This window comes from Chinchilla lanigera, unplaced genomic scaffold (genome assembly GCF_000276665.1).
Source record: "Chinchilla lanigera isolate Chin_1 unplaced genomic scaffold, ChiLan1.0 scaffold00013, whole genome shotgun sequence".
NCBI lineage: Eukaryota > Metazoa > Chordata > Mammalia > Rodentia > Chinchillidae > Chinchilla > Chinchilla lanigera.
In genome coordinates, this window is record NW_004955414.1 from 30,229,209 (window position 1) to 30,254,640 (window position 25,432).

General features: G+C 46.1%; 1 protein-coding gene across 2 annotated transcripts in view; it reads left to right on the forward strand.

Annotated features, from left to right (window-relative positions):
• The window catches only part of Insc (inscuteable homolog (Drosophila)), a 100,878-nt gene that overhangs the window by 47,807 nt on the left and 27,639 nt on the right, over positions 1-25,432 (forward strand). For both annotated transcript variants that reach the window (XM_013512094.1, XM_013512096.1), the window contains 2 exons: positions 1,497-1,610; positions 9,812-9,937. In XM_013512094.1, the coding sequence (XP_013367548.1) occupies positions 1,497-1,610; positions 9,812-9,937 (240 nt within the window). The remainder of the gene's footprint in view (positions 1-1,496; positions 1,611-9,811; positions 9,938-25,432) is intronic.

Below are 25,432 nucleotides of genomic sequence, written 5' to 3' on the forward strand. Positions count from 1 at the left end.
AGAGAGAGAGAGAGAGAGAGAGAGAGAGAGAGAGAGAGAGAGAGAGAGAGAAATCCCCATGAATTTAAATAAAGAAGAAAAAGGCAGAGTCACTTACCTTGAACCTCTAACCCTCTTAATTTTAATCCTTCTTTAAGTGGAGAAACCAAGGCCTAGGCAGATTATCTAAATTTCTCCAAAGTCACAAAACAACAACTGCTAATGATTTTACTTGCTTTCACAGGGTAGGAATCTTCTAGAAGTTCTTCCTATATACTGGCAACCTTAAGAAATGGAAATAATCACCTTAAGAGAAGATACTGTTATTTTCAACGCTGAGGCAAAGAAAAGCTAAATTAAATTACGTGCTTGAGGGCATAGGGTCCAAAGTGGCAGAGCCAGGGATTTGAACACAGGCAGTAACTCAAGGTCCGTGCTTTTAAGCACATGCATATTTTATCAACAAGATGTGTCAAAGGCAAGCTGGGTCTAGAACTCAGAGCTTCTCATATTCTTTTAACTGTCTTTTCCATAACACCAAAGTTATTTAAAAACAAGTCCAATTGTATGTGTTAAAATAAACATGGCAACTGAAAATACAGAAGGAGCTGCTCAGAGAACCCAGTTTGGGAGGTATCATTTTCTCTTATATCGCTCTTCAGGGCAGCTCTCCCATCTCTATCTCAGCCTCCAGGAGAAACTTAAGCGACTGGCTTTAATTAGCAGGTAGGACTCACTTATAATCAATGAATCACATGTTCCAAAAGTAATGGGTGATTATTAAGTAGTTTTAAGATTCATAAAAAGCCTTTTCCCAGAAATTAGCTAAACTCTTCTAGGAATAATCTTCATATCTTATTTGTAAATGACTTCCATTTGTTTTCTTTCCTAGGTTTCTCTTGTGCTATATTTGGTCATTTCCAGCCCCTCTCATAAGTAGCCTAGAATCTTTCAGCCTTGGTCAGTATGGCCTTATCACTGAGTTACCCACCTCTTGGGAGAACTTCCAGTGTTGGTTTGGCCTGGTTGTATAACCAATGCAAATTTCCACCAAGCACTAAACTATTATAGAGTGCTTCTGTTGATTTGATATCTAAACCCATCGCCTTTGGGGTTCATCTTTGGCTAATAGTCCTCTAAAAGGAGCAAATTCTTTGGCTACAGCTGTAGCAGCTCATTGATTTTCAACTTGAATTTTGCTTACTTAACTGATGGCTTCTGTTATCAGTCGGATCCAGGAGCAAAACAAAATGGTATTTGTTGAGTCCATTGTGTTGAGAGCTGAATTTTTGATAAACTAGATCAAGGCAGGGGTATGAAATAACTGCACATCTCTGAAATGTCGCTCAGGCCTTATGCTGACTTGTCTTCCCCAAAGCTGCAGCCTCATTGCCTAACAGTGGAGCAATGGATGAGGCATGAAAACTGTTAATGCACTGGCCCACTGATATTTCATTAAGGATGATCCGAGGGCAGTTGGAGGTGAGCAACCAGCTAACTTTTCTCTCTCTTCTTAGGCACTGGTGAGAAAAATTGATGCCTCGGACAACATCTATACCACGGAGTCCACCACAGGGAACCTGTTCAGCCTGACCCAGGAAGGTGCTCCTTTGTGCCGCATCATAGCCAAGGTGAACTCATGGTTAGGGGACAGAATGGCAGGCCTGGGGAAAGTAAGAGGAAGCTTGTTCATTTGGTGGGTGTGAATGGCTGACTCAGGAGGCCCATCTTGGCTCTAGCACTAGCTTGCTTACTGGGTGACCTTATTAGAGTCACCTCTTCTGTATGGGCATTGGTGTTTCTATCTTTAACAGGTTAGAGACCCCCTGTGATTTTATACTTGAGATAAAAAGCTGGTATCCCTAGAACCTCTGTCACCTTGCTTTATGCAGTATTTGTTATAAACAACCCTCCTTCCCCATCTGCACATATTGTTTCCTTTTGACAGCTGTGGTGTCCCTGATGTCTACAGGAGGATGTAGTGAAGACAAAGCCCATCTGGCATGTAGCAGTTTAAAACATTGATTGACTTTATATGGTATCCTGGTATCATAAATATAAGAAATGTGGTGACTCACAGTTTAAAGAAAGTTGTTTTCATATAGTTTTATCTGTTGGTTGAGCCCCATCTATTAATCCTGTCTCCATAATGATCTCTATCTCATAATCATTAGCATCAGTGTTATCAAGAGGAATAGGTCTACAAACATGACCTTCGCATCAAATTCAGAGGAATGTGTCCTCAAGGGTTCCATCTGAGGACTTCTCAGGCTCCCTTACTCAGCTTCCTGACTGGATTTCAAAAATACATGTAGCTAATCCAATACTACGTGAGAGGAAGATGAAATAAAGAAAGACAGTGGTTTTCCTCAACAGTAGGAGTTTTAATTCATTAGCTTCATGGTTAATTTGCCATTCATTATGGCCTCCAAAAATTTAGAGCATATATAGGCAGCTGGTAGCCTTGGATCAAAGTAAGGTCTTCTGTTTCATTCTTCTGTTTTCACTTTGAGAAATGGCATCACCACTAGAACCAATGATCTAACTGGAATCCAATTAGGTGCTTAAATATACTTATGACACCAATCACAAAAAATATTCTAGCTTTGTGGTTCTTGGTCTTCCTACTGCTTTACAATCCTTCAGAAAGTTTGTGGAAAACATAGATACTTTTGCTTCATCCAAGATTTACTGAAGTCCTGGGGTAAGATTTAGGATTTTGCATTTTAACAAGCTCTAAAGATAATTTTGAAGAGTGGCCAAGCCCTTAGAGTCACTGATCTAAACCCTTAATGAAATTTGGAAGAATAGGGTAAATGCTTGTCACCTCTGGTCAGGGTAGAAGTAAATTTTACACAACAGCAGTAGGTCACATTAGGGTGTTGTGCACCGTGCGTAATGCTTTGCATGCATGATTTCCTTTAAGCCACAGAAGTGTCCTATGAAGTAGGTATCATGTTATCCTAATCTGTAGTTGAGGTCATGGTCTGAGGGACTTGTCCAGGCCATACAGCTGATAAGAGGTGAAATCAGAATTAAAACTCAGGTCTCTTTAGTTCAGAGTTCATGGTCCAGAGCCCATAGCGGTGATTTCTGGATCAGTTCATTGTCCTTCAGATTCTTGAGGCAAAGTGTGACTCAGATATTTTTAATCTTAAACCTTGGAGGCCCATTAGAACCATGAGGGAGATTTAGTGATTTCTAATTTGATCTAGTTGATCTGGAGTAGTGCCTGGGGTAGATATTTTCACTTCCTAGGTGATTTCCGATCCCCTATTGCTTGGGTCGAGGACCACGACATCTGTTGTGGGTCTTTAGTGGAGATTTAACTTGAAAAACTTGTGGTGGTATTAGGGTATTGGGTAATATGGAGCTGTCCCTTCCAGGGATTCTGTGACCCAGCCATTCAGCTTGCTTGGAAGTGTTCACTCTACAAAGGTCTGTATGGTGCTGTGGAGGAGCAGAGAACTGCTGTAACCTCTCAGCACCAGGTTAATGGTTAATTTCCCAAAGAAGTTAGCTCAGTGGCTTTTAGAACAATGATCAGTTTTCCCTTTCAGAATAAAGGGCAAACTCGGGCTGGGTTGGAGCTCCAGGTATAGATCTGAAGCCTAGAGGCAGTGAGACCTAGTCTGCATGGCAGTGTGGATCCTAAATGTGTTTTGTGTTTTAGAAAATAAACAGGCCTAGTGTTACCTAGGAAGGAGACTTTGCTGGGCACAGGCTCTGAAGCTCTCGGTGCCCTGCTCTAGGCCTGGGCACACTGCCTCATCTCCACGTGCTGCATGATGTAGACATTTCCTGTCACCAGCCTGTACTTGTGTACATCATTCAGAAAAGCAGAGCGGGGACATGCATTTGGGTTTGAAGCGAAGATGATGTTTGCCTCCTGAAGAGTTAGTTTCCTCTGAGGGCTACTCTAGTAAGGATTGATCTCAAGTGTTTTCTGAGGTGGGAAACAAGAGAGAAAGGCCTGGGTAGAGACCAGAGGCAGCTCTCATCCCAGGGAGGCCATTAGCTCACCGTGGGAGGTTGGCCAGGCCACTGGGACATTACCTCCAATTTAGTGATCAAAGAAGCTGAACTGCATGACATTAAAGAGACTCCCCCAGTGTACCAAACTGTCTGACTTCTTGGTGTTTCTACAGAATAAGTAAGGATGCAATTTTAGTTTTGTCCTACTGCATTTTTAAACAGAAGGCTAAGGGGAACTCTATTTTCCATTAGTAGTCATCCCTTCCTTAATTTCTCTTTAAAGGCTCCTTCCCTATTGCAGCCCCTCTTCAGTTACCCAGACATCCCCTGTGCTCTCAAAACCAGCCCTGGAGCTTCAAGAACCATGATTTCTAATGATCTTGAGGTTACCTGGATCATACCCAACCAGAGCTGGCCCAAGGGAATACATGAGTCTCACTGAATGTTATCGGCCATAACACAACAAGAATGGCTAAATGTTGGTTACTGCCCATGTGCCGGGCCCTGTCCTGGCACTTCCGCAGTTACCATATCTTGTTCACACGTACTGCTCTGAGATCAGTATCCGTGACTCTGTTTCACAGATAAGGACTCCAGGACTCACAGTGGCCGAATACCTTGGACGGCCGACAAGTGAAACCAGATTTGTCCTGCGCTGGGGTCAAGGCTGTTTTCACTTACCAGCTCAGCTGGCTGAAACCTAGTTGTACCCAGTCCGGCCAAAGCCTTGTCTCTTTATTACTCAGTATTTCCTGCTTCTTTGCTCCCGGTGCACCAAGTGTGAGGCTGGTCAAGGCCAGGACTGGGAGGGAGGCAAGAGTTGGGGAGCAGTGGGGGAAATCTGAGACTTTCCAAGGTGGAAGAGGCCAATGTGATTAATGACCATAGTGATGATAGCTGAAGTAGCAGCTGTAGTAAAAAAATGAATAAATATGTTCATAACACATACTATGTACCAGATGGTGTTGTAAGTGCTGTTTATATAAAAGCTTATTTAAGCCTGGAGATAATCCTGGGTGGTGGATAGCATCTACCCCTATTGTACAGGTGGTGGAGCGGAGAAAGTAAGGTCACACCCAGAGAAGGTCACACAGCTACTAAGTGACAGAATTTGAATCTGGCTGTTTAACCTTCAAGGCTGTGCTCTTGCTTACTATTCTGAACTGCATCTCAGCCGCAACTCCTCCTCCGCCCCCTCCTCCTCACCTTCTTTCCCACCCTCTTCTCTTTGTCCCCTTCCCACGTACTTTCCATGTCTTCCATTATTTACTCCGGCACTGTGCTGAGCTTTCCGCTTAGTATCTCACCCATGCTCCAACAGTCTTTTGAGTCAATTCAAGTCAAGTCAATTCGCTTCTCTAAGGTAAGGAGACAGAAGTTCAGGAAGAACGTAAATAACTTGCACAAGGCCACACCTTTTAATGCAGAAGTGGGATTTTAACCAGGTCTGTTGATGCCAAATCTTCAGCCGCATGTTCTTGTGTCTCTGTGATCCTTAGGATAGAGTAGACAGAGCCTGACGCAGAGAGAAGATTCAGCGATGCCTCCCATCCTTCCAGCCTGGAACACGGAAGGGCGGGTGTCTCCAGCAGAACCACTCTGTGTGCGTGTTCAGGCTTCCCAGAGACACAGAAACTGGGAGTCCCTGGGATACTCTGTACAGCACCCTCACCCCAGATGCTCAGTACCTGTATCCAACATTGTGACAGGTCTGGGCTGTTCTTCCCAGCTGCCTACCTCACTGACCTCTCTGGAGCGACTGTGATCTTTCTTTGGGTCATTCATCTATCTGAGCTGCCTCTAGCATAGAACTTGGGCAGCCTGTCTGAGGTCTGTTCCCTTAGTCTCTTGGGATTCACTAAGGCCAAAGTTAAGCCCAGTCTTCCCCATCATGATGGTGGCAGACCCTATCCCCTGCCCAAGGTTGGCGTAGGCAATTCCCCTGTGCTTTGTCAAATCTACCCCCCCAGCTCCTCTACTATTCCTTCCACCCCCGGCCACACAGCCCATAAGTGCCCCTGCCAGCTTTATGACAGCTCATTCTGAGCCTGTCTGAATAATTCATGCCGTTCTATAGCTGGGCTCTGAGCCCAGAGCTTTCTATAAAATTAAACAAGCTCCAGCCAACAGTGTGATCTGCTAGCTCAGGAGATTGCAATATTACTGTGGGATGAGTGCTGCCCTCGGATCCTGAATGGGGGCTCTAGTGTGGATCATGAAATAATCCATCTGAATTCCTCTGTGGTCCCTTCCTTCTCTCCCCTTTCTCCTTCCCCAGGCCTCGGCAGAGCTTGCATGAGGGTCTGAGACAGCTTTTAATCAGGAAACCCTGCCACAGCCTGACTCTCACGCCCCTGTCCAGAACCTGGTCCTGAGCCCTTTAGCATCCGTTAACTCAATTGCTCCCCCTACTGCTCAGCTATGTAACCGTCGCTGTCCTCATTTTTATCCAGAGCTAATCAGCCGCAGAGCAAGCATTTGGACAAGAACCCTTTTAGTCCGAGTTCAAAAGTTTCCTCTTTCCTCTCCCAGTAGCTAAAAATGCTAAGAAGGACATTTTTTACAGTCTAGGGAGAGGATTTAATGAGGATCTAATGCAAGTACATCCAGAGTCTTAAAGATAGTTCTGCTGGTCTCAGTCCCTCTTGAGCCAAAAAGGAGGCTGCCACGTTCTCCTGCCTTCTGGCCTCAACCTCCTTGGCACCATTTCTTTACTGTCTGCTCCAAATGCAAATGTCTATCAATCATCTATGTATTGAAATAGTATTTATACAACTTAGATGATTAAATATAAATATGCATGTATATAAATACACTGTATATACATTGATAGGTATCTTTAAATTTGGGGAGGCTATTAGTGACCAGCAGACTTGCTGGGGAGAGTTTAGGACTCTTGTTTCTTTTGTTGTCATTTTAAAGAGTAACTTGATTTTGCTTCCCTGATCCTCTGAGGCTGGTCTTTATGTGCAACCCTCGTTAGATAGCCCATGAAAAAGTAGGAGGATAGGGGTAAAGAATTAAGAAACAATAAATCAGAGAGGTAGGTATCGAGACTCATGCCAGGCATATTTTATTGGCGTAAAGATGCACTTGTAAACAGAGTGATTCTGCCTTGCCCCTTCTACAAACTCTTCCCAGGGTGTAATGGGCTCTGTTCTATGATTCTTTAACTCTCCACCCCACTCTCATTTCATCACTCCCCTACCCAGATTTGTGTCTGAGTCTAGAAATGCCTGCCTTCCCTGCTGGACCGTGAGTTCAGGGTGGATGGGGGATAGAGCATTCTTGCTGAGTACCCAGCACCATGTTTGGGATATAATAGACTGTTACTATTTTAAAGTGCATGAATAAATTTATCAGCCCTAAGGTTTGCTTTCTTTTCCCTTACCAAATGACTACCCAGTAAAGCAAGGCTATAAAAATTTGTGCTCAAACTTAGCTTATTATAAAATGTTAGAAATTCTGAACTCCCCCAAAGTTGGACATGTTCATTTTAGTCCCTGCAAAACTCTTAGTGAAAAGGCACGAGGAGTCTGCCTTCTTGGAGCAGAGGGAAAGGAAGATCTGGGGCTGAGTTACTTCAGGGCACCTGTGTTGGCCTGTCGTGACACTGCTTTCTCTGCCAGCTGCTCCTTCTTTATTCGTTCGGTCATTCACTGCTGCATCTCCAGCTCATGAAACAGCCTGGCACATTGTTGGTGCTAGATATGTTTTTGGTGGACAGAGTTCTGAAAAACCTGATAGAGAATAGTATTTTGCTGAACTCACCCTTTTCCTGTACCATTTTGCTCCACTTTGGGAAGAGGTGCAATGTGCTCAACTGGACCCAGGAGTAATGCGGTGAAAGGCAAGTGTCCTGAGGGCTGAGAACGCTTGCTTCAGTTCTGCCACCTCTAGGTCCTTCCACCTTTCATGGAAAGTGGAGAGGGAGGGATGGAGGCAAAGCCAGATGCTGGTTATCTAGCATCTGCTCTGGTGTGCAAGGAATGTTGACATTGCTTTGCTGGGAGTTGTGAATCCCTGTGTGACCTGGTGATGCTCTTATTTTGCACCCAAAGCAAAATGAACTCCAGGGATCATTACAGAATGAGTATGATCACTTGGCAGGACCACCCGAGGATGATCTCCCCAATCTTAGATTCCTGTCTGGAGGGGCGCACTCTACTGGTCAGTCTCAAGAAGACTAGGGAAAGAAGCTTCCATAAATAGCTCCTTCCAAAGTAAAGGATATGCTTGCCCTTCAGAGCTGGGTGATTGTCCCCCCAAAGAAATTTTTTAAACAAACAGAGTAAAAGAGTGAAAACTGAGATGATGCGGATTTAGGATGAATTACTCTACCCATCTGGGTTCAGTTTTTTCCATTATGGAGTGAGAATATGCAAGTAAAACCTTAGTTTGTGAGAATAATTCATTCCTCCCATAATTCAAAGCACTTGTGTATCAAAGCAGAGTGAGAGTGAGGAGAGCAAAGGAGAAGAGAGGAGAGGAGAACAGAAGAGGAAGAGACAGATAACCAGTTGTGACATTTGGCATGATCTACTATTTGTATTGCAAGACACCGCTCATTTATCATGTTAAAATTTTTTAGAAGTCTTTGCACATCTTTTATGAGCAAAACCCCAGTTGTACAAGAAATGTTACAAAGAATCAGCAAATGGGATCACATCAAATTAAAAAGCTTTTGAATAGTAAAAGCAATCACCAACAGAGTTGAGACAACCCACAGAATGGGAAAACATTTTTTGCCAGCTATTCCTCAGACAGAGGACTAATATCTATCATATATAAAGAACTAAAAAAAATTAGACACTCTCAATTTAAAGACCCAACCTAAAAATGGGCATCTGAAATGAACAGACACTTCTCAGATGAGGAAATCCAAAGAGCAAATAAATATATGATAAAATGTTCAGCATCACTGGTCCTTGGTGAAATGTAATTTAAAGCAACACCAAGACTCTGCCTCACTCCAGAAAGAATGGCTATCATCAAGAAATCAACCAATAACAAATGCTAGCAAGGCTGAGGGAAAAAAGGACCCTTTTCCATTGTTTTTATGCGAGTTTAAATTGGTGCAACTACTATGGAAATCAGTACGGAGAAGAACAGGGGAAGGGAAGGAAGAGTAAAGAGAGAGAGTGGAAGGACAAAATAGAAGCAGAGCTTTTCTAGATGGGGAAAGGAAGAAGGGTTTTAGGCAGGGGAGGAGAATGGGAAAAAAGAGTGAAAATGTATTACGCATAGGTACAATTTCCCATGATGAATATGATTATTATGTATAGGAAACATGTACTAATAAAAATTAAAGGTAAAGACAACAGTAAAAAATGTTTGCTTGTCTTGTGGAATACTTGTGGACCACGTTACTCACAATCCAAGGCTTGACTATGTTATAGTAGTGATGTAATGAAGCTCCTTTTATGCCTGCCCCAAGAGGCAGTTGGAGGTTGCTAGCAGAGCCTGGGCTTCTGGTCTTCTCTGCCCTCCACCTGCCTCTGGCCTGTTTCTAGGATGATTCTGATGGCTCCAGGCTGCTCCACCAGGGCTGCCGAGTGCGTGTTGCCAGGTATCTGGCAGCTGTGGTGGAGGGTGTTGGTCCTCAGCTTTTAAAGAATATCTGCCCCAGCCACTGGCCCCCAACTCCCAGCGGCTTTTGGGGAATCCCATCTAAACTTGGACTATCTGGAGCCTGCATTTCACAGTGTGTGTGTGTGTGTGTGTGTGTGTGTTGGGGGAGACCCAGAGGCATATTTAGTAAGTAGGGATATCAGTGATTCAGTTATTCCTGAGTCAGCCCCAGGAAAGGTCACCTGGTGAGGTCCTGTGCTCAGTCACATTTTCTTCTTCTTGGCAGGAGGGTGGGGTCGTGGCACTCTTCAAGGTCTGCCGGCAGGACAGTTTCCGGTGCTTGTACCCCCAGGCACTCCGCACCCTGGCCTCCATCTGCTGCGTGGAGGAGGGTGTGCACCAGCTGGAGAAGGTAAGGGCGCTGGCTGGGCGGGCCTGGATCCCTGACCCAGCTGGGGTGGGGCCAGGTCTGGTGGTCATCTGGGCCTCTTTGTGGAGTAAGTCCCCTCAGACCCTTCCCCTCTCAGGTGCCATTCGGATGGGGCTGCTGGGAACATTGATGGTGACATTTAAGGCAGAGGTGAAAGGAGAGGGATTAAGAAGCCTTGTCCTGAGTTTTGGGGTCTAAAGGGGCACTCAGCACTTCCTAAGTTCATGGCATAGGGCCATGGGACACAGGAAGGGGCAGGCAAGCTAGATGGGGAGTGGTAGCAAAAGATTCGAGTGCTTGGTCCTTCATTTATAATAGGGCTCTGTAGAGAAGAGAACTTCAGTCCTTGGGGGATCGAAGGGGCAAAAGCTGGGGAGGGAGTGTAGCTTGGGGAGGGAGGCTTGGTACCTAGGCAAGCAAGTGGGTTCTCTCAACTAAGGCTTGGGTAGAGGAGAGGTAGAGAAGGAATGAGAGGTCCCCAGTGCTTCTGCTGCAGCCCATCCTGTGATTGTTTGACTAATTATAGCTGCTCCCTACCACTTCCCAGATGGTGAAGCTGAGGCTGCTCCTACCTGCAGATCCGAGTGGGTCTGAGCCTGCAGGTGGGCCCCAGGGATTCTAGCCAGGAGGGCAGAGGTTGGAGTTTCCCCATGAAGGCAAGAGGCTGAACATTCATGTAGAATGGTAGTGGTGCATCCCCGGATATTTATGGTACCTGCAGGATTTGGGGATCTGTTCATCTGAGTTGTTCTAAATGGACATGGGGAGAGAACTGTTCCCCTTCCTTTGCATCTGTATCTTGCAGTCTGGTCCTGGCTGCCCAGACAACCCTTACTGCACCCCCAGCTTCTTTGCTTTGGTCTGGACTCCTAGCCCAATGATTATTTGCCTTTGCATCTCGCCTCTTTCCAAATCTGTTGAGATTACGGGGACAGGGACATAGACTCATGGACTCAGAGAAGCTCATAGTTGAAGAAGGAGGGTGGATGAGGAATCTGTATGCTATACACATGACAAAGCTGTGCCGCAGAAAGAAAAGGCACCTTGTGAAAAGTCACACAGCAAGATGGTAGAGGAACTAATGCCAGCCCTCTGGACAGAGCACCCTCTACCCACTGGGTCGGAGGTCTTTTTACCTACTTACTAGGATCACTGAGTTTAGAGATCAGTACTCATGCCTCTGCTACTCATGGATAATAGGCCTGAAGGAGGGATGGACTTGCTCAAGGACTTTTAGCTACTACATGGAAGAGCTACAGTTGAATCTTAGATCTTCTAAGCTGAAACTAACCACATTTCACTCCGGGGCACGGTCTGACTGTGTGAGCAGAGACACGCATATGTGTGTGTTCATTTCCAAGACAACATACAACAGGGGTGGTGATAAGAGAGACAGACTTCGTGAAGGAAATATGTTTAATATTTATGGCTCCATGCATTGAATAATTTCTCCTCTTTTCTCATAAATCTTTTTTCTTGGATAGTGAACAAATGGCCAAATGAGGTTTATTTCTCATTTACTTTCAGGTCAGGTTGGCGTGGAGAACGGGAAGGAAGAGAAATTAGTAGTTGGTATCACCAGTTCCCCAAAAGTAGTGGATTACTTGGCTCTAGTGTGTTTGTAGTGAAGAAAAAAGTTTTTAATTCAGGGGAGAGAAACAGCAGGTTTTTGTTTAGAGCTGAAGACCTGTGCAGCCAGGACTGCTGGAGGAATTCTTATTCCCACCCATCTGGTGCTGCTCAAAAGGCAGAATGCTTTGTGAGTCTTTCCAGGCCAGGCTGGCCCTGGCTGGGGGTCAGACCCTGCCTGTTGGGGAAGGGTTGCTCATGCAATGGGGGCTTGCTGTGTGCTGGGTTCCTGAGCTAGCCTGTTGTGCAATCCCTTCATGAGCAAGTGGGAATCTTGGGTAAGGACTTCATCTTAAAGACAAGGAAACAGCCTCAGCTAGTTCATGTGAGTTACCTCCAGTCATATAGTTAGTGAGTGAGTCAGAATTTGGGCTGGGATTGCCTGAGTTCAAACCCCAGACTGTCTCACTGCACTGCTCGTCTAATGGATACACTAAGAAAATCATTGCAGCTTAATCCAGGTCACTGGCTACCCCTGGACGATGTCCTAAACCTACACTCCCAAATGAAGTAGGGCACGGTAGTGGTTGTCTCTCCCCATTTGTGGGTCAGCTCGCCCATGACACACACACCCTCAGGAAGCAGTTCCTCCATGCCAGGCTCGAGTGAGGCTGATCCTCTATGAGAACGGAACAGCAGCTACATACACAGTAGCTGTACAGCTTGCAGAGAGGCTCCACATGCATCGCGAGTCCATTCGATGCCTGCCTCAAGTTTGAAAGCAACCCACTGTTCACATGAAGAAACTGAGGCCAGGAGAGGCGAGATGACAATCTTCCACAGAATCACGGTGTGCAGCTCATTCACTTTGCAAATATATATATTGAGTGTACTCTACACTCAATTTGTGCGATGCACAAAGCCAAGTCCCTTGTCCTCGTGGAGCTCACATTCCAATCTGGGGTGGCAAATTATGACCCATGAATCAAATTTACCCGGATGCCTATTGTCATGTGGTTCATAACACATGAGAATGCTTTTTTAAAAAACAAATGGTGGAAAAAGTATGAGGATTTATAACATTTTGTGGCATGTGAAAAATTATGTGAAATCCAGCCGTCAGTCCATCTGGTTTCCCTAGAGCATGGCCATACTCGCTTGCTTAGGCCTCGTTTGTCTGCTTTCACCTACAACAGCAAGGCTGAGTTGCTGCAACAGAAAGCACGCATCTGCGAAGCCAGGAACGTTTACTGTCTGGCTGTATGCAGAAGAGTTTTGCTGACCCTTGTCCTAGCAGGTGATGAGGCCGCCATGACAGTGATGAAAAGATGATAACTAAGGCACATCCAGCACTTGCTTTGGGCAAGCACTTTGCTAAGGCCTTCTGTTAGTTGTCTCCCTTTGTCCTCACCACAGCCACATTCCCTTGGTGCTGTCATTGTCCCCATTGCTTAGAGGAGGGAAGGAGACTCAGAGAAGCAAAGCACCTTGCTTAAGGGCACACAGCTAATAAACAACCCAGGTAGTACTTTAATTCTAGCTCTGCTGGGTCACAGTTAAGCTGGGCTGTTAACCCCTACACAGAACCAGGAATCAAAACTTAATTTGGTGAAGCCAAGGTCTACATTCTTTTCCTCTAAATAACGTTGTTTCAAAAGTTGCGAGACATTCCAGAGAGAACCAAGAGGACCTTGGTCTCCCACCCATCACGTGTGCCCCTTCTCACACCTGTCACCATCCACAAGCAGGGCTGCTTGGCACTTGCCTCTGACCCCCGGGGGTGGCACAGTGGTCAGTATTTAGGATGGGAGTGGAGGAGCCCGCCCCAGGCAAGACTGCAGGAGCCACGGAATGACAGGCGTGTGGAGAAGAGTGGTTTCGTGGTGCTCTCGTCAGCTGCCCGCTCACCAGGAATATTGGGACCTAATTAGAGAATGTCAAAGTCCCAGCCTTTCTCCCTGATGTATGGGTCTGGCCTCCTCAGCGGGGTTCGCTTGATTAATTAACAGTAAGAAATGTGCCGGATTCAGTGAAATTCATCTTTCACTTCAGTTTTGAAGTGGTTCATTAAGTCCTACGCAGTCTGTAGAGGAGCCGTGAGCTCGGCCAGTCACCAGACACGCCTGTCACTCCTGAGTCTTGCTGTGTGATGCCTGAGCTCATCAAGTACTCAGGGCTACTGCGGCCCTCGGTTTAACCATAGCCCCATCCGTTCACTCAGGTGAAGTCACTTTATCCTCACCCCTTCTTTCCTGCTGCCTTCAGGTATCCACTTACTTTGAAGCTCATTTCCTTGCTCACTCAAGGAGCGCTTCACTGATTCACCCTAGAGACTCACTCTTTCGTATTTGTTGTGGGGCTGTCTCTCCAGCCTGTGAGCTTGGAAAAGCTGTTCTGGATTTGAAACCGATTCCTTTCATCTGGGTACATCACCCTGCAGTATGTTTCCTTAGCGTCTCTGAGGCATGGCTTCCTGGTCAATAAAATGGACATAGTGAGATCGACTGCACAGGAACCTTTGTGGTTTGCGGATGTATAGTAATTTGGTTTGAAGCACAGTGGAGATTGAATGATTGATATCATGATTGAGACAAGGAGAATGCTGATGCCTGGGGCTTCCAAATGAATGGGCTTGGGAAGGTTGTACTCTGGTGGAGAAGAGGCCTGGCCTGTGGGAGGAGGACCAGTGTGGTGGAAGAGGTGGTGACGTGCAGAGCGGGGAGCAGCTGGGTGGGGTTGGAGCGTGAGTCCTCACAATCCTTCTGTTTTACAGATGAGGAAACAGGGAATCATAGACTCTGTTCCCTCAGCTCACGGATGTGTAGAGTTTGGACTTAATCCCAACCTGGGCTGGTTCTAAAACCCTACTCTTTATTCCCTGCCGCCATGGAAGAAAGAACTGTCCCTTCCGAGGTGGGGATTCTGGGAATGGCTCCCTGGGATCAGGCTCAGGTTATTAGCAGGGGGCACACACAGGCACTTGCCAGGCAAGGCTGCAGGAGACAAGACGTCATGTCTGAAGGGTCTTTGAAGGCTCCACTTTTCCTTCCCAGAGTGGCCCTTTGGAGCTCTGGCTCATATCAACCATTGAGAAGTGGCTTCTCTGTGTCCTTAGCTGATTGTCACTCCCCGTTCCCTCATCTTGAGCTGAGCTCTGGGCAGGAGAAACAAGCAGACTCACTTCAGGTGTCAGACAGGAGGAGTCCAACGGTGTTGGCCCTTGAGGGCTGACTGGGGCCTGTGGAAGGCACAGGAGGGAGCCCCCTATTGCTGGGGTTGCTGGAGCTGGCACCAAGGAGGCAGTGTCAGGGTTGGCCCAGGACAGGCTGGGGAAAGTGGAAGAGAAGGACCCTCTGTTGGCCAGTCAGCCTGGGGGGCTCTGAGTCTCTAAGGAGCCCCATGCACAATGAACTGGAGGAGGCAGTGTTCTTTGGATCAACTTGGAAGAACAGTGGGGGTACATGAGGGCCTAGTGGTCAGTGGGGGACCCAGAGTCACAGTCCCGTAGGAGCAGATGGAGCCAGCCCTGTGAAGGGGGACTGGTCAGGACAGCCTGCCCGGAGGACTAGAACCAGCAGGTGGGACTGATGTTACCAAGGGGGAGGGCTTCAGCTTTCAGAGGAAAGCAAATTGCTGCTCTCTGACCCTTGGTTTCCCCTTCTGTATGTGTGGGGACACCTCCCTTCAGCGGTGATGCTGAGGCAGGGTCAGTATGGTGGGTGCCCAGTACAGCCCAGGTACAACTCTGCCTGTGTCCACTTCCCTTTCCTCCTCCTGGGCCCCTTTGTCTCCACCTTTCAGGGTCATCTGGGAAAAAGGACCGTGAGTGCTGGGGAGCTTCTGGTGGCTTTGGTAGAATTCCAGCTGTGGCCAAAGAGAAGGTCAGGGCACTGTTGGTTCAGTGTGTGGGGCTGGAAGGATTGTGAACTAGAGCTGGACTGCGGACTGTGGTCCAGGTGAGGGGTGAGTGGCTGGGGATCTGAGAGGGCAGGAACACAAGGGTTTAGGGCCGTAACAGGTGGGGACACTCAAAGCCAAGTGCTCAGACAACCCCAGAGAAGCCCCTAGGTAGTTCTAAGCAATTGCTTCTTCCAGCTTTAGACCACGGACAGTCTCAGTTTCAGAAGAGCATTCTCTTACTCCTTCCCCCTCCCTTTTGTTTTATTTTCTCAAATAAGCATTTCACCCTTTGCTAGAGCCAAGGGGAGAGTTTAATGAAAATCAATACAGAAATTAAAGATGAGCAGGGCAAGAGGAGCAGGCTCAATTTCAAGTCCAAGAAGAAAATCCCTAGGGGAAGATGAAGGATGGGAAAACTGCTGCCTGTCTCTGTGAACCTCCCTCGCCCCGCTCTCTGGGCTGGATGAAGGGTGGAGACAGGGGGGCCTGGAGCCAGCTACTGAAACATAGAGACCACCCTGAGCAGGAGGGAGTGCGCTGCACGGGGGTGTTGGCGCGTCTTGGAGGCTTCAGCTGCTGTTTCACAGTAACCTCTCTCGCCTGCCTGCTCCCCCTTTGGTTGTGGATTGTCAGAAGGAATTCTTTTTTACAAACAGCACCAACAAAAACAGCCAGCACCACCACCCTAGCCACTTTCCCTCGTCCATTGGCCTGTTTGACGTTTATAGTTAGTCTGTAAGAAAGGCAGGGGGACATGACTGCCTCTGTCCCATTTCACAGAAGAGCAAGTTGAGGCTGGAAAGGATAACTACTGTAAAGCACAGAGCCTGGGCTGAGATTCCTATATTTTGTACTCATTCGTAGGGGGTCTCCTCTCCCCATTAGCTGATAGGAGTCACAGTGTGCAGTCTCCAAAGCAGGGCGGTGACTTTACCTTGCTAGAGTAAATTCTAATATTTAAATGAGTCTGAATGGCAAGAGGGGTTTGTGAATGCCAGGTGGGACAGCTCTGAGGTCCCAGATGCCTCCCACCCTCACTTCTTTGGGTTTTAATCCCCCTAGGCCTCTGCCCTGAAAACTCCGGGGCACTTGCCTTCAGCCGCCCTGGGAAAGCCAGGAACAAAATCAGTTACACGGCCCTGCTTCCCCTCTCTTCTCTTTACAAGGAGCCAGGCTGAGATTACCGCTGGTACTGTCCAGGCTGAAGAAGGACCTGCGGGCTTGGGAGCGCGTTTTACCTCCCAGGTTCGCAGAAGAGAGGAGCTGCCGGGCAGCCTGGGTGCCCAAGTGCAGCAGCGGATTTGCAAGGGCAGGCTCCATTGTAGGGGCTCAGCGGGACCCCATGTGCTGTGCAACAGCGGCCCCTGGTGGACAAGAGCTCCAGTGGCAGTCAAGTCGGGCTGCCTGGAGCTGCTTTCTGGAGAGGCAGAGGTTGGTGGGCTCTGGAGCGGCAGAGGTTGGTGGGCTTTGGAGCAGCAGGCAGGGCCAGCTCAAATTCAAGGCAATGGTGCATCTTCCCACAGATCCAACTTCTCAGAGCAGGGTATAGACAAATCGTGCAGTCTAATGTGTCCTTAACTCCCAGGCTTCTGAACCAGAGTCAGCCCTGTGCTTTGTTAAAGCAGGAACCTTCCTAGGTGCCCAGTTTCCCAGTTGGCAAAATTCACACCGCTCATCTGGGCACTGAAGGTGCTGTTTGAGCACGCTCTCGGTAGCTCACTGCCCTGGGCAGACAGGTCTGGGTCTGATGTTCACTTCACCGCTCACTGTGTGTGTGATCTTCACCCCTCTAAGTCTCCGGGAAGATGAAACAAGTCAGTGTTCTATAAATGTGCATTATTTTCTCTTCTCTCTCCAGATACCCCCATGAAGGCCCTTGGGGCTTCCTTGCTTGGCTTCTCTGCTGTGCTAGGATGTTCCAACTGGACAGCTGTAGCAGGACTCTCAAATCCAGCTCTGACTTCCTTTCTGACTGCTCTCCTCCCTTCCTGGTGCTCACCCTGTATGCAGTGCTGCTCCTGGAGATGTCCCACACTGTCCAGCCCAGTCTCTGAGTTCCCCACCATGTGACGCCATCCTGCTTGCCGCTCTATGTGGTCAGGGAAGTGGCTTGTGCACACAGGTGGACGTTGCTCCATATGGGACTGAATATACTTTGCAGATGAGAGGATACAGGTTAGAGGGAGGTAATATGCACGCCCACATCATCCTCACTACCAGCCATGGGCTGAGACTCAGAAGCACCTAGCAGGGCCTCTGAGAGCCATTTCAGGGCCGTGTGTGAGGCGGAGTGGGTGGTGCAAGGCTTGTCAGCTTCCGCAGCAAGCACAGAATGGCTAAAGCTCTGTCTGTGGGAGTCGCCCTGCGGCGTTTGCACCGCATGACCCTGGTGATTGGCGCCAGCTTCTCCTGTCTCCCTTGTTCCAGCCCCTGTGGTCCCAAGCCCAGTTCTCTGATTTCCCTGCAGACTCCTGAGGTCAGGGCTGAAATGAGCTTGGAGGTTGAACCTGAGACAGGGAGGAAGAGCAGAGGGCGCGTGAAGGTGGCCGTGCTTCCCGAGGAGAGGATGCCGGGCAGGGGGCTTAGTGGAGGGACCCACGGGCCAGTCCTTCCTGTGCCGCTAGTTTGCTGAGGAACCAGCAGGAAATTTCCCGGCCCCTGTGAGCCGCATCTTTCTCATTTAGTGGAAGCTCTGCTGGGATTAAGTAGCAGGTGAAGTGATTTTATAAGACATAATGTGATAAACAGAAGTTAGAAGACGAGGCTGGTAACTCTGGAGCCTGTGCCCTGGGGTTAAGGGCATGCGAGGGAGATGATGTTCCTCCAGGAGTTGTTAGAAGAGAGCTGCACATTTTTCTTTTACTGTGAAATTGTACGTGGCTTCCTGCCTGGGGAAGTTGTTTTTCACCTATGGCCATCCCATCCTGAATATACCAAATTTCACTCAAAAGTATACTCTCTCTCTCCCTCTGTGAATTGTGCTAGGGGAGAAGCTGTGGAATTGCAGGGTAAAATAGTCATCAATGTACTTGTCCCAGAGGAAACCCAAATAATCAGGTGATGCCAGGAAATAAGTGGTAGGAGTCAAATGTGAGTAAGATGCTAGTACTGGGAAGAAGGGAAGTGAAGGTCATGCCGAGGACCTGACAAGGGGCAAAGGAGGCTCTTCTGGTCACCCGCATTGATTTCTCCTTTGGTGTCTGAAGTGGGACAAGTGCTAGCTTGGAGGGGAGCAAGGAAAAGGTTTCTGGGACAGCGAGGGGAATTAGGAGATTGGGTGAATGAAGATGCAGGCTTGGGACAGAACTTGACGAGAGAGGTCCCTGCTCCTGGGAAGACGCTGTACACTGAAGCTTCAACTCATAGAACCATAGCAGTATCTGCTGTCCCCTGGCCCTAAGTGGTGGGTCCTCCAGTCATCCAGAGTGGCAAAGGAGGACAGGGTTAGAGAGGGGCTATGAGAAAGAAGAGACTTGCAGAGAATAGAGGATAAAGGATATGGAAGGACCCACAGAGATGAATGAACATACATTGTTTCCAAAAGACTATTTTGGTCTCCTTCTGGGTTGCTTCGAAAACACAAACCAAGTTATTTATATCGAGGTTTGTGATAGCTGGATATGCTGGCCCCTGCCTGTGAGCTACCTGGGTGTACTATCATCACTTATTATGGTTTTAATTTATATTTTCTTGATAAGTAATTAATTTGAGCATTTAATCATTTACCTATTATACATTTAATCATCTCCTTTTGTGAAATGACACCCTGAGACTTCTGCTCTTTAAAAACATCGAACTGACTTCACCCTATTGATTTATCAATTTGAAGAATGTACTCTACATCCGAGTTCTTTGTCGGATATTATGCAGTGAGAATGGATATTGTCAGCATGTGGTTTGCTTTTTCATTCTCTTAATGATGATGCCTTTTGATAAATAGAAACTCTTAATTTTGTGGAAGTTCAATGTATTGATCTTTTCTTTTTCATCAGTGCTGCCCAATTAATTCTATTTAAGAAGTCACTGTTTCCTCCAAAATCATGAAGACACTCTCCCACGTTGTATTTGAGGATCTTTATTATTTTACCTTTATACTTTGGTTTGTAATACATCTCAAATTAATGGTTAAAGTGGTGTCCAAATTCAATTTTTTCTTATGGCTACCCATTTGGGCCAGCACCATTTATTGAAAAGACTATGACCACATCTAAATCCACTAAATTGAAGTGATGCTTTTGTTGTAAGTAAAGTTGGTGATATATGCTGAGTCTGTCTCTGGGCTTTATTGCTTTTTGGATCCCTTAGTCTATTTTGTCCACCCTTGTGCCAGTATGGCCCAGACCCCTGGTAGTCTAATCAATTTTGGTATTTTCTAGCATATATACTCCAACTTTGTCCTTCTTTATGATTACATTGGCAATTCTGAAGTTCTTTGCATTTCTGTCAACATTGTTTTGATCAACTTGTTGATGTAATAAAACACCTGCTGAGCTTTTGATTAGATGAAACTTTTGGGATAGCTGTAATCTTAAATAATAGTAATTTTATCAATGAGCACATCTTTACTCTTAAACTGTTTTTAATTTCTCTCAGCAGTGGTTCGAGTTTTCAGAGTTGATGTCTCACACATCTTTAGATTTATTCTTAGCTGTGTTTTATGGGGATGTAAGTAGTATTATTCTTTAAATGTTCAGTTTCATAATTGTTATTTTTAACACACAGAAAACAAACACAATTTTGATACTGATCTAAAATTCATTTATATTCATTTGATACTGATGCTAAATTCATTTATAAATTTTAGTGATGTGTAGATTCTTTTATATTTCCTGTGTATATCATCATTCTATCTGTAAATAAGGAGAGTTTTGCTTCCTTTCCCATCACTGTACCTTGTTATTTCTTTGTCTTGTGTGATTGCATTGGCTGGTACAGTATCAAATAGAAGTTCTGATGAAAGGTGTCTTTGTCTTGTTACTGATTTCTGGGCACATGCTATAAATATTGTATTCATGATTTCATTCTTGAGTATGATGTCATCATCTGTTTCAGGCTAACAAAACTAAGGGTCACAGAAGGTGAATAATTTGCTAATTTCACCAGGTCAGCAGCTAGCCAGGTTTGTCCCACTCTGAAAGCTGTGCAACTCCCTTGCAACACTAGTACCTCTGGGACATTGCTACCTACTCAACCCAAGAGGAACACTGAACTCACAGGGGGAGTTTTTAAAAATAATGCCAAGGCTCCCCCACAGACCAATGACATTCAAATTTCTAGTAGTAAAGCCTGGATGTTAGTGTTTTAAAAACTTTCCCAGATGATTCTAATCATCTGATAATCACTGATCTAGAAGCACTTTAGCTACAACTTAGGTCCTGGCTGGGCTCAGCCATGCTCTTCTGCAAGCTTGGTATTTTCACGTCAGCATGTACTTCATCACCTTAACCCTGAGGGAAGCCCACCCTTAAACGCCGTCAGAGCATGTTGGAAGATCTGAGTTAAGGAAAGTCATCTTCTTGACAGGGAAATTATATTTTTTTACTCGAGCTATGATTTGAGCTGTGATTTCTTCTCCACCTAAACAGCTCCTCTCCGCTCTTTTTATGTATCTTCCTCTCTATGCCTTGCTGATTTGCTCACCAAACTGGTTGTGTGATCCCTTTCATCTATTGTTCCATCTACTTTTTCACAATAATATTTTTATGTACCACCTTTAGCACTGAGCTGGTTGAAAATGGCCGGAGAGGTTGAGTGGGGTCTGGAATATGTTGGTTTGAGGGAGATGCTATGATACTCCTGCAGGTTTTCTTAGTTTCTGTAGTTTTCTTTTGAGCTGCCAGCTTTGCTGTCACTGTATAAAGCAAAGTCCTCATTTTATAAAGGGAATCTTTAACTCCTGGTGTTGCCACAGACTTTGTCCTGAACTTTCTCTGTACCTGGTTCATAGTCCATGCTTGACTTCTGCTTCTGACCCATGGGTTCATTTACCCTGCCAAACACTCAGCCTGTCCGTTGGCCACCCACTTGTCTTTGCTTCCTTGGTCATTAACTCCTGATCCCCTCTCTTCCTATAACTGAATTTTCCTATACCTTAGACAACTGAATCATCCTATCCTGGACCCATGAGTGAGAGTGAATCACTTTGCAATTCCCATTTGTCTGTTATTGTTTTCCCCAGCCTTTAAATATCCAGGTGGACCAAAGAGTGAAGGAGATAATTTGGAACTTTTAGGACATTCTCTCTCCTTGTGGATGATTTTCACTATAATAGCATAATTCTGTTTGTTACAAGCCGGCAACCAGTCTTCCTCCTTTACCCGAAAATGAAACACATAAGAGAAAAACAAGCACACATGCCCGAAGCAAAAGGAATGGTAGACTGTTACCAGTGATATATGATGGGTCTTGGTATACTGTCCTGTGTTCGGGTGAGATTTGCATAAAAGCCACCACTGATGCATTTGCAATACTCGGAAGAACACTACCCATAAATCTGCCATGATGTCTTCTGCACACGTTGGGCTTCTTGGCTGGACAGGTTCCATGTTCCTTCTCCTGTCCTCTGGGAAAGAATCTCAGCATTTACCAGCTGCCACTGTGTCCAGGCTCCAGGTGCATCATCCCTGGTGTCCAGGTGATGACCGGGGCAGACCTTTCTTATCCCCACTTGCACACCCACCCACAAGGAAAGTCTGGCTTGAGGCCCAGGCCCATCCCACACCATGTAAATCTAATTATCTGTAAGTGCTTCTAGCAGCAATTTCCTTGGGGATGTGAAAGTGTCTTGATTAGATTGCTCTTTTGGCATGAAGCATAGGGCTCAGGATAGGAAGCGTGTGGTTTGGGGAGGCAGACTCTCCTGAAGTGGGACCGGTCTTTGAGGAAGCTGGCTTCAGGTAGGGCCACTCCTGGGACCAGCACAGGAGCTGAACTGAGCAGCCGTACTCACCTGGCTGCTCACCAGCTCCTCTCCTTCCTCTCCGAAGGCCCCACTGAGGAAGGCCTGGGACAAGAAGCAGAGAGGGAAGGATCGGAGTCCCAGACCTGGCATGAACTTGCTGTGTGGCCCAGATGATCTCCTTACCTCCTGGGGCTACTGCTTCCTCATCTTTCAGCCAATGCTTTTTTTTCCCTTTATTGTGGTACTATTGTGGGGATTAAACCTAGGGACCTTCACACTGAGCTACATCCCCAGACTTTTTGAATTTTAGACAGGATCTCACTAAGTCAGTAAATCGCCCACACTAGGCTCGAGCCTGCTCTTCTTCTGCCTCAGCTCCCAACAGTGCTAGGATAAGGACCTGGCACCAACTCGCTGTACACAGCTTGGGTAATCTTGACCTCCTCCCAGGCAGGGCTACTATCTCCTCGTCTTTCAGTTCATATTCTTAAGTCAACTGATACTTCAGCTGGGTGCTGAGAACTTAGAAAAGATTCAGGCTAGGAGCTGCCCTAAGGGGCTCGGGTCCAGTGGGGGATGAGTATGTAAGCTGGTCAGATCATTCCACCCGATACCTGCTGCAGTGGAGCTCAGAGCAGTAAGCTGCTGGATGCACAAAAGGCCCCTCTGTGAGGGAGGCAGGTGACTTCGGAACTCATGAGGAAAGAAACAGAATAAAACCATTTCATTTTTAAGCAAATGGGTTTGACATGCCTGTGGGATATCTAGACAAATCAATTTTGAAATTAAACAGACTAATTCAACATCAGTTTGCAAATGTAGGTGTGGATCTTGGGAAAATAAAGGTCAGGGCTACAGGGTTAGGTTTGAAGCTCACGGTTGTGTGTCATTGAGGCCACTTGGGTTTGAGTCCATTGTCCAGTACAGTATAAAATAGGCTGGCAGCAGAATCTGGCACACACTAGTTTAGATGGAAGCAAAGGAGAAGAGGCTAAGGTAGCAGGTGGTGAGAACTAACTAGTTCGGGAGGGATGAGCCCCCAGAATGTGGCATCCTGCCATCCTGGAAGGAGCAAGGGTCAAGCTGAAGACAATTCTCAGCAGGAGTAAGGGGTGCAGAGAGACCAGGTAAGAGAAGACTCAGAGGTGGGGTGAGGGGGGTTGTTTCACAGTTTTCCAGATCCTCTGCGAAGGAGGCTTCTCCTTTTCTCAATTTTCTTCTGCTCACCTATCCTTGTTTCTCTGTCTCTCTTATTATTTCAGCTTCATCTCTGTGTTTGTACCTAGCTCAGTGGAGGTGTTCAGTAATGTCTGTTGAACAGTAAAAACTACAGGGGTGGAGCTAATTTTTGCTGTATTCCCTACTGAGGGATTCTGCTGTTCATCTCTCATTCCCATCAGTCAGGAATCACTCTCATTTTTAAAAGTCCCGGTTCTGGCATGTATAATCAGATGACCAAGCAAGTGGGTCATTTTGTGCATCCCCACCTGGCATGGTTTGGAGCTGAGGTGTCTCCCCAAGACCCGTGAACTGGAAAGTGTGAAGCTGTGAGCCAGAATAAGCCTTTCCTCTCTTTAGGTTGATTTTCTGAAGTATTTAGTCACAGCACTGGAAAGCTAGTACTCAACCAAAGCCTGAGGTTTTCAGCAGCATCTCAACTCCAGAGGAGTCTGAAGACAGGGACGTTAGAGAGAAGCCCAATAGGAAGGCTGGGAAGACGGATTTGAGGAAAGCTAAGGGCTCAGAGCGCCAAGTCGGGAATAGCTGACTGAGAGACCCGCGGAGACGGCATAGAATCGTGGCGCCATCATGTGGCAGGCCCTGTAATGCAACTTTTCATGTAATGATTCCAACAGCTCTATAAGGTTGAAAACTATTTTATCAATTTTTTTAAAAAGCCCTATAAGGTCGGTATTATTATCTACTTTTATAAATAAATGCAAAAAGTTGGTAATACAATTATTCAGCTAGTAGGGAAAGAGGCAAGATTAAGGCTCGGATAGGTATGACTCCAAAGTGTATGTCCTGATGTTCTAGGAACTGGCTGACGTACGGGAAAGCCCAGCTCCAGCATGTGGGACACTCCAGTGGCCTCCTACTGTGGTTGGATCTGCTCAAGTGATGGTGGACACAGATTCAGTGTGGGTTGTTGGTAGACTTTTGGTGGCCGGCAAAGTAGCAGGTCACTAACATTAGAACCAAAAACCAGGGACATCTGGTCTGTGTGCAAGGATACAACATGGAAAAAAGGTACAAAGCATATGAACAGGTAACTCTTAGTAGGGGAAATTCAGTTTGTAAGAAACAAACACCAAACCAACCCAGACCAAATCATAACAAAAGGATGCAAACAGACTCAACCTGATTAATAGGTAGGGTTGTATAGGTTAAAGTACAATTTTTAAATCCATTAAAAATTTTAAAAAGCTGTCAATACCAGGAACTGACAAGGATATGGAATCAAATAAATTTATATATTGCTGGTAGAGGAGAAATTGTACAACTATGTTGCAAAACAACTTGGCAATACCAGTAAAGTCAAAAACTTGCAAATCCTATGCCCTAGGAATTCCGTATCTAGATTAAAACTCCTAAGGAAACTGGCACAGTTTCACCAGAAAGCATTTAGAAGAATACTTATAGCACCACTGTCTCTTATAACAAAAAATGGGGAAATCACTCAAATGTCCATTGACAGGAAAATGCATAAACGGGGTGCAATTGACCTGTATAGCAGAATACCACACCGCAGTGAAAATAACTGAACCATAGCTACATACAACAGTAGAAAGGCATAACATAAACTATGCTGCCTGGAGAAGATAGCAAATTACTCTACACAGTATATTGCCACTTATACCGATTGCAAAACTAAACAGGCACATGCAACAAACTCTTAAAAAAAAGAGGAATAATAAGAACAAAACTCAGGGTAATGGTCTATCCAACAAGGAAAAGCAGAAGTATGACAGCAAGAAAGTGCATAGGGGGCTTTCTTGGTTTTATCGTCTTTCTAAAGTTATAATATCTGGACATTAGGCCTATACATTTATACATATGGGTGTTCATTTTATTATTTGTTATCTATTACAAAATTGCCATATATA